Source organism: Rhodofomes roseus (genome assembly GCF_022264815.1).
Source record: "Rhodofomes roseus strain CIRM-BRFM 1785 chromosome Unknown C8Q71scaffold_12, whole genome shotgun sequence".
NCBI lineage: Eukaryota > Fungi > Basidiomycota > Agaricomycetes > Polyporales > Fomitopsidaceae > Rhodofomes > Rhodofomes roseus.
Window position 1 is genome coordinate 502,884 of NW_025952968.1, and position 13,768 is coordinate 516,651.

At 56.5% G+C, this 13,768-nt stretch overlaps 4 protein-coding genes across 4 annotated transcripts; 1 reads left to right on the forward strand and 3 right to left on the reverse strand.

Annotated features, from left to right (window-relative positions):
* Nucleotides 1-19: 19 nt before the first annotated feature.
* Nucleotides 20-3,300, reverse strand: C8Q71DRAFT_92347 (uncharacterized protein). Its single transcript, XM_047929198.1, has 4 exons — nt 2,383-3,300; nt 533-2,320; nt 415-473; nt 20-360 (listed from the first exon to the last, which is right to left on the reverse strand). Exons 1-4 carry the CDS (start codon nt 3,157-3,159, stop codon nt 93-95), a joined length of 2,892 nt encoding a protein of 963 aa, XP_047778092.1. The 5' UTR covers nt 3,160-3,300; the 3' UTR covers nt 20-92.
* A 690-nt stretch (nt 3,301-3,990) lies between these two features.
* On the reverse strand, nt 3,991-6,210 carry C8Q71DRAFT_763146 (septin). Its single transcript, XM_047923982.1, has 11 exons — nt 6,046-6,210; nt 5,808-5,939; nt 5,664-5,745; nt 5,468-5,605; nt 5,297-5,414; nt 5,141-5,242; nt 4,937-5,085; nt 4,793-4,888; nt 4,655-4,736; nt 4,516-4,595; nt 3,991-4,456 (listed from the first exon to the last, which is right to left on the reverse strand). The coding sequence occupies exons 1-11, from the start codon at nt 6,113-6,115 to the stop codon at nt 4,402-4,404; spliced, it is 1,104 nt and encodes a 367-aa protein (XP_047778093.1). The 5' UTR covers nt 6,116-6,210; the 3' UTR covers nt 3,991-4,401.
* Nucleotides 6,211-6,257: 47 nt separating this feature from the next.
* Nucleotides 6,258-10,181, forward strand: C8Q71DRAFT_836468 (muts domain V-domain-containing protein; the record flags this gene model as incomplete). Its single annotated transcript, XM_047926446.1, has 12 exons — nt 6,258-6,656; nt 6,726-6,908; nt 6,959-7,071; nt 7,121-8,024; nt 8,080-8,578; nt 8,628-8,719; nt 8,774-8,922; nt 8,972-9,061; nt 9,114-9,235; nt 9,294-9,645; nt 9,698-9,916; nt 9,969-10,181. The coding sequence occupies exons 1-12, from the start codon at nt 6,383-6,385 to the stop codon at nt 10,179-10,181; spliced, it is 3,210 nt and encodes a 1,069-aa protein (XP_047778094.1). The 5' UTR covers nt 6,258-6,382.
* C8Q71DRAFT_763154 (aconitate hydratase) lies at nt 10,168-13,713 on the reverse strand. The gene is made up of 17 exons (XM_047923983.1): nt 13,560-13,713; nt 13,137-13,506; nt 13,073-13,081; nt 12,919-13,021; nt 12,722-12,861; nt 12,542-12,669; nt 12,409-12,491; nt 12,104-12,355; nt 11,892-12,050; nt 11,619-11,835; nt 11,545-11,566; nt 11,086-11,494; nt 10,980-11,031; nt 10,912-10,919; nt 10,663-10,858; nt 10,555-10,610; nt 10,168-10,498 (listed from the first exon to the last, which is right to left on the reverse strand). The coding sequence occupies exons 2-17, from the start codon at nt 13,445-13,447 to the stop codon at nt 10,241-10,243; spliced, it is 2,403 nt and encodes an 800-aa protein (XP_047778095.1). The 5' UTR covers nt 13,448-13,506; nt 13,560-13,713; the 3' UTR covers nt 10,168-10,240.
* Between the last annotated feature and the right edge of the window lie 55 nt (nt 13,714-13,768).

Sequence of the window (13,768 nt, forward strand, 5' to 3'; positions counted from 1 at the left end):
TGCCTGGCTTGCACGGCGACACTACACACACCATATACCACCAAAGCACCGACGTCTCGATGGTCTGGGTCACTGTCCGTCCATGACATGCCTCATTCTGCGAGCCACTTCTCGCACTTCTTCACGTACTTGTCAAGGAGGAGGGACATGTCCCCGATGACGAACGTGAGGACGACCTTCGCGAAGAACTCGGATGAATGGCGTAGCTTGAACTCGAGACCTTGCCGGATGTCTATTGGAAACCCTGCGTAGAGTGGGGCAGGCGGCGCAGATGTTGCGGCCTTTGTGTGTTCGTCCAGAATCTGGACTATCTGGAACAGCTTCGATAGGCCTTGGACATAGGACGCAGGGGAGTCCAAGCTAATCTCGGTGTTAGCGGCGCAATCAGAGCATCAAGACAGGGTCTTTACGTACTTTTTGCCATTGGTGAATTTGTCGAACTGTCGAGTGAGCTTCCCGCCCCATGAAGTCACCTGCGTCATGAATCGACATCAATACAAATGCTCATGCCGTAACCGCGCATCGCACTTACCCCGCTGCTCTTTTTCATGACGAAACCCTCGCCAACGCCCAGCTTCTTGCCAAAGCTGCCCACGACGCCGTCGCACACGTTCGCGAACTCCTCCATCTTCGTCGACCACGCCTCGCCCTCGCGCCGGCCAATACTCCCGATCCCGAGCACCATCCCGCTGCTCACGCTCCCCGCCCCGAAGTACTCCACGCTCCAGTGTTGCAGCTCCTCGAGCGCGGAGCAGAGCACTTCCACGACGCGGATCTTTTCGGGGATGTTCGTCAGCTTCGCACCGCCCTGAGACCAAACCTCCTGTGGGACGTGCAGCCTCCTGGTGATATATCCACCGGTCTTGGAGGTCATCGTCTGACGAAGGAGGGTCATCATGTGGTAGGGCTTGCGCAAGGGATCCGGCGGTGCCAGTGTAGGTAGAGGAGACAGGGGAGCGGTAGGAATGTTGGTGTGCGGTATTGGCGGAGGAGGGACTAGCGGCGCCATAGCCCCTAATGGCGGAGACATCAGCGCCGTGTTGATGGAGATGGATGGGGGCGCATTCGGATTGAGACGCGACTGTGGTAACGATACCTTCCGCGGAGCGGGCGCACTGCTGGGTACAGCGGTCGTACCAGGCGGGAAGTATGACGTAGGTCCTGCAACGGAGGGTCGCCTACCGGGTTGTGAAGAAGCTCGGCTGCGGCCTACCATGCCCAAGCTGGACATCGTGCTTGCAGGCAGCGCAGCTGACGCCAAGCGGCCCATGTTAGGCACAGACGCAGCCATTGCGGTCGAGTCCGTAGGCGACGATGATGCCGTTGAAGAGGGCGGCGCAGAGGTCTTGCCCCGCCGTTGGGAGATGGTTCCCATCACCGGTGAAGTGTTAATCAACTGTGGCGTCTTCGTCGGCGTCGCCTCCGAGCGCGTCGAGAAGGTCGACCCACCCCGTGGTCTGGGCGTCGTGAAGTGCGAGCCAGCATGCGGAGACGCAGGCTCCGATGCCTGCCCTTTATGAATGCGAGGCGTAGCCGCGAGGTCGGGTGACGACGGCATGGGTAGAGGAGGTAATGGGTGGTCATCGTGAGGAGACAAGGCAGTCCGCGAACGCGAGCGAGGGGGCTCTTCACTGTGTGTGTGATCAAACGACGGCAGACCATCCTCGCGTCTGTCCTCCCGCAGTGCCGACAAGCGGCTACCAGAGTTAGTCCGCGAGTGACTGACAGAGCTACCCCTTAGTCGCCCTGGCTCTGGTGCACCTAGCAGGTGTGATGCTCCTGTCGGCTCGGCGGGCGGACCAGGAGGCGTCGGTGGAAGTGTTGTTGTCGGGGGTGGCGCTGGAGGGGGTAGAATTGATGATGCACGGGGTCGGAGGGGTCGTACAGCAGGGGTTGCAGAGGCACGCGCGGCTGGACTCGTAGCTGTAGCAGGGACGACCGCAGAAGACGCGTACGGATGTGCTGCGGGTGAACTGGCGGACGGAACGCGACCACCCGTGAGCACCGTGGTGGAGGTTGATAGCGCCGTGCCAATCGCATCCTCAGCACTGAGTTCGTCGTCTAGTGGATCCTCCGGTCGCACAGTATCCCCAGAATAACGAGGCACTTCTCGACTGCGACGCCTGTTAGCAATCGATGCATGGACGAGGCCAGACTCCGACGAGTCCGACGTGGGAGACGTAGAGGCAGGGGATGATGGTCGCGTTGAATTCGATGATACTGAGACGGTGGAGGAATGTACTGAGGGCGGGGAGTACTGGGGCACTGGTATACTGTATATCGAACTGAGGATGTTCATCCGTTCCGCGTATGTATCATGCTGCACAGGTGCAAGTGCCGAGGTGAGATACAATCAACCCTGCATATTGACAAAGCACCCACTATAGCCTTTAGTCTTCGCACTTCCTCCTCTTGCGCCACCACGCTTCTCCGCCTGCCGTTCTGTCTCCTGTGCGACTCTGTGCTGTCCTCCCCACGCATGACGCGTTCCATCACCTGGCTGAGCAACGCAACACTCTGCCCATACGCAACCACCGCCGCGTAGGGGTCGTCGTTGCTTGAATCCAATCGAACCGCCTCCCTCGCAAGCTCCAGCGCCTTCGTCAGAGCGCGTCTTGATGAAGGTCTTGACTCCGACGGACGAGAAGACTCTGGTGGGCTCAGCAGCAAGCGTTCAGGAACGATGTCGTGTGTTGTAGACAATGGCTGCCTTGGTGGGATGTTGGCGCGGAGCATAGAACGTGGGGGCGGGTCAGACAGGTTCTCTGACGACGACGACGCGCTCGGGGGTGGTGAGGGTCCTGAGCCCGACGCCGCTGCCAGCCTTGCTTGCGAGTATGACGCAATCGCAGCAAGATTGGGCGAGCCAGACGGACGCGAATATGAATGGATCTGAGAGCTCGTACCGTTGGCATATTCGTACGCGTCCGACACTTGGTCATATATGCCATACTGCGCCGTCGGAAGTGCAGGTACGCTCGGTATGGGCTGAGACGGGGGTGGCCCAGGTGGCGGAGCGTGATTCATCACGGAGCGGCGCCGCGATACGAAAGTCGACGTCGAGGCAGGGACAGCAGAACCTCCTACAGTGTCCTGATTCTGCCAAGCGCGCGATTGGTGGACGATGGGAATGGGTTGTGTCTGGAAATCAAGTTCCATAGCGGGGGCTCAGCCTGAGAGAGGGTGCGGAAGGACCAGGGAGTGATGTCGCCAGCGTGAGGGGAGGATGCTGCTTGCCCAGCGCAGCAGACGGGGAAGGTATCCTTGTTCAACAATACAGCGACCCGTTTTGGACTAGAAGAGGGTCGCCGAGGCAATTGTGACTGAGTCGCAGAGACGGTTATCCCAGTAAGCAAGGTCCAGCTGTACTGCGAATTGAGCAGTGCTCCAGGGAGGTCAACGCTATGACCGCGCCAGGAGGGTCGGTGGTAGCGGCCGGGAATGGTGGTTGAGGCGCTCAAGGCGAGTGCTATCTCGGCAAGATACAGGGCGCGATCGCGGCTCGGCGCTGCGGGGCTGGGCGGCGACGACGACAGCGGCGAGGAGGTCGTGGCGGACGGTGATGGAGAGGGCGGCGGGGCGGGTGAAGAGAGAATGGGAGACGTTGATCAGACGTGAATACAGGCCGCCTGTGAAGCGTCGCCGAGATGCTCGCTTCCTTCTTTGGAAGGCGGCGGCGGAGCCCCAATTTGGTGGCGGTCGTGGCGGAGGCTACTTTACCAGCTCAGCCAGTCCCGGCCCCTCGACATTGCACTCAACACTCAATCCCGTTCTGTCCCTCGGACATGCGGCGTCAACACAGCACACACACACGTCTCGACAGTAAGCACGCCCGTACGTCCGACGGGTTTCGTGAGATGGTGAACAGCCCCCGTTGGCCGGGATGATGTTCACTCAGACACTCAGCGACGCCATGCACCAGGACAGAGGTGATCATCAACAACTCGCACAGAATGGCCATGGAGTCCGGATCTGCCGATCACCCGCTTAATTGCTCGCACGATCACCCCGCATCGGCCATCCCGCCCCTTGCGCCATGCATGCACCATGCCCATCGGGCCCCTATCTCTCGAGACGGCACAATGGCAACGCACCAACATATTCTGCACACATACAGCCTGCAGACAGTGGTATTAAGCATAACATCCAAATGAGCGTAGTAATCACGTATTACGGCCGACAACACGATGGGAGTAAGTCGGGAAGAAACGCTATAAGGACCGACGAGGAAGAGAAGCAAGCGTAAATCAGACTGAAACACAACAGATTATCCGAATGCTAGGCCCAGATGGAACACGTGTACGAAGTCGGTTAGACGAGGCAACTCAAGCAGTCCTGACAAGAGGGGTATACTGGCTCTCTGTCCCGCTTTTCGCCCAGGCATCACGATGGCGCAAGAGTTCACTCGCGGAACTCGGATTGCGAACCCTGGGCGGCCAGTCGACTCTCGAGGTTTCTGTGAATAGCGATGGCATCAGACGCAACTCACGCATTCCAGCTGCTATGTGAACGCACCGGAGTGATTCCTCTTTCGCCAACAATTCCTGCCTCTTCTCGTTGATCTCGCGCTGCACCCGAAGTTCGATCTCGCGAAGCTAGAGGACACGTGACATCAGCCTGCGAAATGACATTTTCCCTGTGTAACGTCACTGACCTTCTCCTCCTCCCGACGGAGCTGCTCCTCCTTGAGACGCACGCTCTGTGTAGCCAACTCCTCGGGCAGAATGGAAGAATCCCTGTGAATATCACAACTTTAGAAGATGCAACTTTGGCTATCCCAAGGGAGACATACTGCGTGTCCGAGTGGACCGTCCTCGAGAGCTTTTCGGTACGGTAGGTCTCGTACAGTACGTCGTGGGTCAAGGCCTTCAGATCGGCCAAGTGGGTGCTTGAAAGATGTCAGTGCACCTCGTAAACCAACAGATAAGTGACATACTTGAGAAGGGCACCCCGAAGACGGCTGAAGTCGGTGTGCTTCGGGTTGTCGACCTCAACGATACCCCAAGGGTAGATCCTAGCACGGACGAGTTGGCCGTCAATCTCGACCTCTTCCTCCGAACCGACGATTGAGAACGGCATCATGGCCTGAGCAGGGAACCGTCACTTTACACCCAGCCAAGGCAGACAAAACGTCACTCACGCGAAGCTCGCTGTTGTCTTGGATGGTATCCTCGTCATCCTCCTCAACGTCATACGGGAAGTTGTAAACGGGGATATCGTAGTACTCGATATCCTCCATAATCTGCCGGCCACTCTGTTACTACGCAATGTCTTTGAAGGCAATGTCAACACATACCCGCTTCTTGAAGCCGCGGAGCTCACTGGGAGTGAGCGAATCGGCCTTGCCAACAACAGGAATGACGTTGACACGAGGCGAGAGCCGGCGCATCAGCTCAATGTCCATCTCGCGCAGACTGGGAGATCATTGGTTCAATACGGCGAGTATCAAGACGGTTATGACACGTACGAGTGGCCAGTGGGAGGGATGAAGTACAGCAGGGCGTGAACCCTGTTGTCGCGGAAGCGCGGGTTACGCCTGATACGGGACTCCTCGGCCAGAATGTCGTCGTATTGGCGTTCCAAGTAGCCGACAATCTCCTGGAAGCTGTGGAACAACAACAACCATCAGCAACGGTCTCGTCTGGGCATGCAAGGAATCGTACGCGAACTCATTGTCGATGTTATCGCCAAAGCCCGGAGTGTCAACGATGGTGAGAGCAATGCGAACGCCGTCCTCTTCCAGTTCTGCATTCCAGGCGCGTTAGGGGTGACATTCGGAAGAGGGGAAGTGCTGGAGGGCCACGTACCGACGTTGACAGGCTTGATCCTGATACCCTCCTCAACATGAGCAGTGTCCGGGCTGTCGCAGACCTTGTGCGGCAGGACCTCAGACTCGCACAGGGTGTTCACGAACGTCGTGCGGCCAGTACCAGAGGCACCTACAGCAGCAAAAACGGACACGCATACCACACCGACGCGTCGAGCACACCAAGCCACAGTCAGCGCTGGCACTCTATGCGCAGTGAGTAGAGCGGAACGACTGACCGACTACCATGACGGTGAACTGGACACCCTTCTTGACCTTGTTTCCTCTGCGTCTACCGGCGAAAGACATGTTGTGGGCGGTGTGTGGGCGTCGGGGTCGACTGCTGCTTTTTGGTCGTCGTCGAGGCGAGAGCGACGAGGCGAAGGCTGGAACTTTGAACTCCGCCCACGCAACGCGAACAGACGGTGGCGGCAGGCGCCTCTCTCCCAAAGGCCTCCTCCGACTCCTCCGCCTCGCGTCCGCTCACCCGCTTTGCCCTGGTAGCCTTGCTCGCTGCGCTCATCAGTACAAGGCTTTACTAGACTGGTTCTGCAGCCGAGCACTGAGAGGAACCTTATGCTCCTTCTGCGCCGTGCTAGCCGCAATTGTCACGCAGGCCGACAGGTCAATTGGACTCGGACGTTCAAGGCATCTACTTCGCTTCGTGTAGCCCCCGACACGTCAGAGACACAGGCGAAGCCGCGCAGGAGACGTACTATCACACAGAAGAAATACTCTGACCTACCAGAACCACGGTCGTCACCCGCTCCGCTGCAAGAGTGGAACGGAGGGCTCAAAGACTCGCCTACTGGGCCAGTCGACTTAAATGGTACTCGTAGTAGCTCGATACGTGCGCCGTCCCCTGTATCCCAAATTCAATGAAACTTATTCTGTATATTTTCGTGTGTTCTGCGAGTAGCTATCGCCAGCGAAGGCTCTGTATATATCTTGTCTGGCCATAAGGATGAGACGGCAAGTGAAAGCACACCGCTTGACCGTGATGCGCTCGGCGATGTGACTGAGGACTCATTGACGCAAACATCAGTCAAGAGCAGACGAGGACGTAAACCCAAGACTCTGCCCAAGGATACTGAGTCTACAGGTTCGGATCTGCGCTGCTCTCTTCTGACGGTCGCGCTCATCGTACCTCAGAAGTGGTTAGTGACACCCGCCGGCCAAGGAACCTACTTGCGACCGAGATACTCCAAAATCTGCAACGGTTTCCTCATTGCATCCTCCTGACTCGTGTCGGTCAATTCTACGAGGTGAGCGAGATGTTCGGCGCTCGCTCAATATAACATCTGACCTGTGTAGTCGTACTTTGACCAAGCAAAAGAAGTCTCTCGATTGCTGAATATCAAGCTGACTCAGAGGACATGGGATGGGCAACGTATCTGGATGTGCGGCTTCCCGCTGATGCATCTCGACAAGTACCTCAAGATCCTGGTCCAAAACCAGAAGCGCTTCGTCGCGATGTGCGAAGAGTTTCCTCGCAACCCACAGCTTGGCGCGAAAGGTGGCTTCGACAGGCGTGTCGTGCGCATCGTAACACCGGGAACCCTCATTGACGAACCGTTCCTCAATCCCTACGAGAACAACTACTTGCTCGCGATCGGCCGGCCCCAGTCTCACACAGACTCCGAGGAGGGTGACGGTCGGAATCATGTCGGCCTCGCGTGGATAGATGTGTCAACGGGAGAATTCTTCACCAAGACAACTTCTCTCGAGGGGCTGCGGGACGAACTCGTTCGCGTCAGTCCTCGAGAAGTCGTCCTCAGCAAAGGGAGCGAAACGGATGAGGACCATCGCATCAAGTTGGCCATTGACGAGGAGGGCCTGTTTGCGTCATATTTTGACGCGCCTGTCTCCGCGGAGTTGCAGACTTCAACATCCCTGCAAGACGGTGTCGATAGCACGGACGACGTCACGGCTCATCTCGATAGTGAAGCCCGAGGATCATCAGTTGTAACAGAGCCGGAGGCAAGAGCCATCAGCTTGCTGACCGTGTTTATGCGAGCAAACTTGCTGGAACATATGCCACTGCTCTCATCGCCGAGCAGAGAAACGTCGGCGAGAAGAATGCAGATTGACTCGCATACCATCAAAGCTCTTGAGATACGGGAAGGCCTCAGTGAAGGTGGGGCTACTGGGAGTCTTCTGAGCGTTGTCAAACGTACCGTTACCAGTGGCGGAGCTCGTTTGCTGGCACGATGGTTGTGTGAGTGTACCTTGTCGTGCGTTGTGACAAGACCCAGTCGCTGAATCGTATACAGGCTCTCCGAGCACGTCTCTCAGCGAGATCAGTGCTCGCCAAGCTTTGGTGGCTTTCTTTCATTCACGTCCATATCTCCGTGAAGACCTTGTGCAACTCCTTGGCGACATCGAGGATACCACCCGCATAGTGCAGAAATTCTTACTGGGACGCGGGCAGCCTAGCGACTTGGCTGCCATCTGCAACACCGTTCGGACATGGGGTAGAATCAAAGGGCGCGTCGAACTTGAGAAGACCATGGAGGACCGGGAGCGAGGCGCAGTCTGCGAGAAGGACTGGACAAGCATAGATGCTCTCATGCATGGCATGCACGATCTCCAACACCTAGTGACAATGATAGAAAAGGCTATACCTGCATCAGATGGTACCGAAGCTGAAGTTGGCGTGGATACTCCTGCGGAGGAAGGTGAAGACGCGGGAACTGCCCTGAACGCGCTATCCGCTGGTATGTTGAATGCAGCGCAGGGCTTCGGAAGTGTGAAGTGGACTATTGATCCAAGGTCAATATCCTTGTCACTCTACCCGTGCAGGAACTGATGAATCCGCTAGCTTCTCCGCGCAGCTCCTTCAACTGCATTCTACGCTGCGAACTTTACATGAACGCAGAGAACAGCTGGAGCGACGCCTGCGATTGCAATACAGTACGTTATCAATCTAGAAAATGTTGCATTGCTGTGACGAAGTCTTCGTTACAGGTGCGCCTTCCCTCACCCTCCGGTCGTCTCCAGGACACGGCATGCACGTGCATATAGGTAGAGGAAAGCGAGACTCGAGCAAGTTGAAAGCCTCCGATCTCTTCGTGCCTATCTCAGAGAGCGGCAGCACGAACACTTTCTTCTTCAGAGTATGTACGGCATGTGCAGTGTTGGCATGTTGCTGATTTAAATATATAGGACTGGTCGATGCTCGGTGCCGAAATCATGAACACTGTAACGGCTATCTATGTCACTGAGAAGGAGGCTTTTGAGGCGTTGCGTGCAGAGGTTAGTGCAGAGGCTATGACGTGGTGGTGGTATTGAGCGAGCATCGATGTAGGTGAATCTACATGCGGGGCGTCTGCGCTCAAATGCCCGCATCATAGACGAACTCGATGTGACGCTTGCCTTTGCTACTCTTGCTACAGAGATGAATTTTGTGAGGCCGACGCTGACAGAAGAGTAAGTATAACCGTCTCAGTCGTCTATTACATCGTGGGCTGATCGTAGCACTGCGCAGCCTTACCTACCTTGTCACGAATGGCCGCCATCCCACCGTGGAACTAGGTTTACTCACATCTGGACGGAATTTTGTGCCGAACACAGTGTCGTTCGCTCCCGATTCCCGTCTACACGTCATTACGGGACCAAACATGGCCGGGAAGTCTACGTTCCTCCGACAAACCGCCCTCGTTGCGATATTGGCTCAGAGCGGCTCTTTCGTGCCGGCCGACGCTGCTCATATCGGGATTGTTGACAGGGTATTTTCGAGGGTTGGCGCAAGGGACGACCTTTTCCGTGGCAGAAGTACCTTCATGGTGGAGATGTTGGAAACAAGCGAGATTCTCCGGCGAGCGACGCCAAAAAGCCTGGTAAGGGCACTAATGGCTCCTCGCCTGGAGCAAGGACTAACGTGTTCATCAGGTCATCATGGATGAAGTTGGAAGGGGTACAACAGTCGACGATGGTCTCGCTATCGCCTTCGCCGCTATCCACCAACTGGTCTCTGTGAATCGTTGTCGTGTACTATTCGCTACGCACTTCCACGAGTTGGCCGACATGCTAGACTGCTCCGAAGATAACAGAGGCCAGGGTCCTTTCGATGCTGTGAGTTTCTTCTGTACTGACGTAGACGAGACGGAGGTATGTATCAAGGTTGGTTGTACGTGTCACATAGACTAATGATGTTGTGCAGGACGGCTACTTCTCGTATTCGCATCGAATGAGGCCTGGCGTGAACCGGGACAGCCATGGTCTCAAAGTCGCTCAACTGGCCGGATTGCCCGAGTCTGCCGTCGATATCGCACGGGCAGCACTTCGGCGACTCAAGGAGAAAAGAGCCAGTGAACGGCACACGGACGATCTGCGGACCTTGGGACGGACTGTCGCATCCAATAGTAATGTATAACGTATATTGATACAGCATCTATGATAGCTCCATAGTCCTCCTTGAGACCCTAGGCCCTTTTATTGTGACTGTACTTGCGAGCGGATGTGGTTCAGTGCTGAACCGGCCCGCAACCACTTGAGCTGGTCGCTGGACATCGTGTGCTTCGTTGGGATCTCGAAGACATCTCCGTTCCGTCGAGTCACCTTCAACTTGATGGTAGCATCAGGCACGCCGTTCAGCAGGTCAATAAGACCCAGCGTCTCCACAACGTCACCGGACCCGATGCGGGCATAATCCGCCTTGTCGGCGAACCAGAGCGGCAGGATCCCTTGTTTCTTCGTTCAGAGTCAGCATGTATGCACTTTTTCAGAGATAAGGGAGTAGAACTTACTTTGAGATTCGTCTCGTGGATTCGTGCGAACGACCGCGCAACGATCATGGCGCATCCTGCAAAGCAGCTGAGTCTAATACATTCCTAGGCGAATGGACGCTGACGAACCGTAGAAACGAGGCTGCAACGCAGCATGTTCACGAGCGCTGCCCTCACCGTAATTGTCATCGACTACGAGGGCCCACGGCTGCTTGCGTGCCTTCAAGCGTTTCGCGACATTGGGGATGGTCTCGGTCTCGGATTGAGAAGGCTCGTGGTCGTGGTCGAAGGCAACGTTCACGTCCCCTCCTTCGTCGTTAGTGGCCTATGGAACGTGTGTAAGTGGTGTGGCATTCTATGTGTAGTCACATGACGCACAGTTATCACTAAGATGCAAGGTCAGTTTAGTCGGTTGGTAACAGGAAACAGGAGAGAAAATGACATACGAAGGTTCTCAGAAATGTTCGTCAAATGTCCCTTGTATTTAAGCCACGGGCCCTATAATTACGATATCAGCAAGACTCTACTTCACCGATACGAGTGCACACTCACTGCAGCAGAGATGTGATCCGTCGTACACTTACCCCTCACCCTCATCAGCACCTTCAAAGGCGGGAGCTCCAGACCTCGCAGATTCCCACTGCTCTCGCCGAAATGACTCGAGAACGGTACTAGCACCTCCAGCCGCTGAGAATCAGGCCGGATGATGACGTCCGTCTCGGGCTGCGGCTCCGGCGTGGGCTTCGGGTAGAAGCTAGTTTCTCCGGGGGTGAAGCCCGCTGCGGGGAGGTCCTGACCCTTGGGCGGGGTGAACTTGAAGGGGGCACCGGAGGGCGTGGTGATCGTGTCGGTCATGGGGTTGAAGGAGAGCTTGCCAGAGAAGGAGAAGGCGGTGACCAGGGTAGGAGAGGCGAGGAAGTTCATGGTGAGCCTGTTTCCGTCGTTCCGAGACTTGAAGTTCCTGACACCAGGGGTTAGCAGACGCTTTCTAGTCGCTTTAGACTATCCTACCGGTTGAACGACGTCAGGATGGCTGCACCGATCCTGTCAGTGGTCGCCTCTGTCTGAAAGCAGAGACGACATACCGTTCTCCTCTTCCTTCTTGTCCTCTCGCTTCCACTGCCCAATACATGGACCGCACGCATTCGCCAGGACGGTCGCACCCACATCTTGCAGAGCACCAGTGACCTCGTCACGTTCCATGGTCGCCCTGATCTGCTCAGACCCAGGAGTGCACAGGAACGGAACCTTCACTTTCAGACCCGCAGCCTTAGCTTGCCTCGCCAAGTCAGCCACACTAGTCTACGCTCATACAAATCATCAATCACGCTCGTATTGCAGGTTATGGAGAAGCATACCATGTCCTCGTACGAGCTGTTCGTGCACGACCCGATCAGACCAGCGGAGAGCTCGTCCTTCCATCCTTGCTCCTGAACGAACTCGCCAAACTTCGATAGGGGAGTAGCCAGATCGGGCGTGAAGGGTCCGTTGATCGTCGGTTCCAGCTCAGACAGGTTCTGCGGGAGATCTTATCAAACTGCGGCGACGCAGGACAGCTGTCCTGACTCACAATTTCGATGACCTCGTCGTATTCTGCGCCTTCATCCGCTGACAGGAAGCCCTTGGAGGCAGCTTCATCGGCGGCACGCGCGACAGGTGCACGGCCAGTCGCGATGAGGTACGAGCGCATGTTCGGTGTGTACGGGAAGGTAGAAGTTGTCGCGCCGACTTCAGCACCCATGTTCGCGACAGTAGCCAGGCCTGTACATGACTGGTTGAAGACGCCTGGACCGAAATATTCCAATATGCGACCAGTTCCTCCCTGGCCGCTACGTTCAGCCCTGATTAGGGTTGGCAAAATCTAGCAGGACGTACCCTGACAGTGAGCTTTCCAGCCAAGTGCAGGATCAGATCCTTGGGAGTTGCCCATCCCGAAAGGCTACCAGTCAAGTGGATGCCTACGCCGCGTTACTATTGGCGAAGGCGTGAGTGAAGGCATGTTACTCACCGACGATCTGGGGTGCCTTCAATTCCCATGGTGTCCCTGTCATAGCGTCCACGGCGTCCGCGCCACCTACACCAATAGCAAGCAAGCCCAGGCCGCCCGCATTGGGCGTGTGCGAATCTGTCCCCAGCCTGGAGGGTGGACATAGGTTTGGAGTGCAGGGCGCAGGGGAAGTGAGCTTACATGAGCATGCCCGGTGCAGCGTAGTTCTCCAAAACGATCTGATGAATGATACCCGAGCCAGGCTTCCAGAACTCGATACCGTACTTGCGAGCAGCACTCTCGAGGAAGTCAAAGACTTCTTGGTTCGAGGCAATAGAACGCTAGCGACGAGGGTGTCATTGTTCTAGCTCAGGCTACAGAGCACTCATAAATCACACCTTCAAGTCAGCTTCTGCACCAGTGGCGGCCTGGATGAGATGGTCGCAGTGTATGCTTGTCGGTACGGCACACTTGGTCATGCCCGCGCTCATGAATTGCAGTCTGGACGTCTGCATGAGAAACGTCGTTTCAACAGCGCGCCATCGTACTCACAGTGCCATCCTTGGTAGCAAATTCACGTCAGCGTGAACAGCCGACGACAGAAGAAGAAACTCACTGTGCCGAAGCATCCTGCATTGCAACTCGTTCCGGGCTCAGCTGAAGGTACGTCTCTCCTCGCTTGAGCTTTCCATCCACCAGACTCTTCTTCGGGTCCGTTATGTGGCTGTAGAGAATCTTCTCCGCGAGGGTGAGAGGCCTGTTATCCAAGATCTCGCGGACCTCTGCCAATTTCTGTTGCAGCCGTGCGTACGGCGGAGTGATGGAAGAGCAGTCGCGTTCCGGCAGGCTAGTGTGGGTAGCAAGACCCCGGTGGGGAGTTCGTAGACCGGAGGCCGCGTATCTCCTCAAAGCAGGCGCGACACCCATGGCAGCAGAGTCCTAGTCGGTGAGCCTGTCCAATATCGGTTATGTCCGTCTGGCGAACGCTGCATCCGAGTGAGTCATACTATGCACTACATTTGTCGAAGTCTACACTCACCCGAGGGGCGTGACCGTTTGGCCTCGAAAGACGTGAGGGCTTCGCTGATGCCCCGACGGAGGTGATGCAGGTGCGAGTGCGGATGGCGGCGGTCGGCCGTAGCGGGGACTTGCAATTTGGAGATCGCGATCTGCCTGCGACGCTGCACACGTGGGTCTACGATCGGCATCGAGATCCAGCGTTGCGTGACCGCGTCCAATGGCGTCTAG